The sequence below is a fragment of the Colobus angolensis genome, unplaced genomic scaffold, assembly GCF_000951035.1.
Source record: "Colobus angolensis palliatus isolate OR3802 unplaced genomic scaffold, Cang.pa_1.0 Scaffold2, whole genome shotgun sequence".
Classification (NCBI taxonomy): domain Eukaryota; kingdom Metazoa; phylum Chordata; class Mammalia; order Primates; family Cercopithecidae; genus Colobus; species Colobus angolensis.
In genome coordinates, this window is record NW_012115154.1 from 7387739 (window position 1) to 7389079 (window position 1341).

At 56.2% G+C, this 1341-nt stretch overlaps 1 protein-coding gene across 1 annotated transcript in view; it reads left to right on the forward strand.

The window, feature by feature from the left end:
* Positions 1 to 1059: 1059 nt before the first annotated feature.
* UBN2 (ubinuclein 2) overlaps positions 1060 to 1341 on the forward strand; it is a 75279-nt gene continuing 74997 nt past the window's right edge. Inside the window, exon 1 of the mRNA XM_011941559.1 lies at positions 1060 to 1335. Within this exon, the coding sequence (XP_011796949.1) occupies positions 1239 to 1335 (97 nt within the window). The 5' untranslated portion in view covers positions 1060 to 1238. The remainder of the gene's footprint in view (positions 1336 to 1341) is intronic.

Sequence of the window (1341 nt, forward strand, 5' to 3'; positions counted from 1 at the left end):
CATCATCATCTTCGTCCAAGTAGGGAAAGTAACAGGAGAGGAAGAAACAGTACCCTCTCAGAAATTGTCTATGACGTCACACTGACTTAATAAATGAGCTTTCAACAGTTAATCCAGTTAATGCAATTAACAGAAGGCTTGGATGTGAAGGGCGACCCCTCAAATTTACTTTTTATTCAATGGATTAAAATGGCCAGTAATTCTCATCCTTTCAGACCTGACTTCCAATTAATTAATTACAAGTGAGCCTATGGGGCGTGCCCAATCAATTCCTTCCCCATCCTGAAATGGGTCCTTTAGCATTCTTTTAAACCACCAAACCCTCTTAAGAAGTTTTCTGTGATTTCAACAGTTTAGGCCTTCTGAATGAGCCCAGAACTCTTCACCTGCTTGTTAATTTTCCAACTGCAAAGCGTTATTGAACATTTAATGACCCTGCCCCACGTAACGCCCACTGCGGCCGGGCGAGGGAAATCAGAGTAGGTCGAGGAAGGGGAGGCCCGCGCTTTCGGGAGGGAAGCCGCTGGGGCTAGTCGGGCTGAAGGTGGGCACTTCCTTTTTTCCCTCGATACTTAAGGCTACGGGGACACACGCCTGGCAGGCACAACGGCCGGCGCGTCTGTCTACCTTTGCCCAGAGTCCGCCTTGAATAATCAGCTAACAACCCCAATTCCCTTGAACCCAGCGCGGGAGACCCGGCGCCATGGCTAGGTCGGTCTCAGGCACATCCCGATGCTCGCCCCAGGAAGCTCCTGGAGCGCCTCTGGTTTCCGGGTACGAATAGGAAGCTGCTGGGGAAACCCCAGAACCCTCCCTTTGAGGAAGGGTGCAGACGGCGTCTCCGTTTCCACGGAAACAGGCCGAGCCATGTCGTCACTTCCGCCGACCTGTCTGGACGCCAGACTGTTGGGAGGAAAAGAGGAAAACTGAGCAACAGCCACGACAGTGGACGCGAGCGTCTACTCTGTGCGCATGCGCCCGCTCAGCGGCCTGCTTCTATTTATGTGGGGGATCCAACATGGCGGCCGCGGCGACCCTGGCGATGGCGGTGAAGCCCATCAGAACGTAGTAGCGGGGAAGGGGACACGGTCCGCACTCACCGTGGCGTCGGCGGAGACGGCTGAGGGTGGTGGAGGGAAGAAAAGCGACGGAGAGCAAGAGGAAGGGCGGGCAGGCACGCAGCGCGGCGTAGAAGCGAGCGCCGGCTCGAGCTAAAGCAGAGGGCCAGAACAGTGGGGATGGCGGAGCCGCGCAGAGTAGCGTTCATTAGCTTGTCACCGGTGCGGCGACGCGAGGCCGAGTACCCGGGGCCCGACCACGAGCCCGAGTACCCCCGCGAAC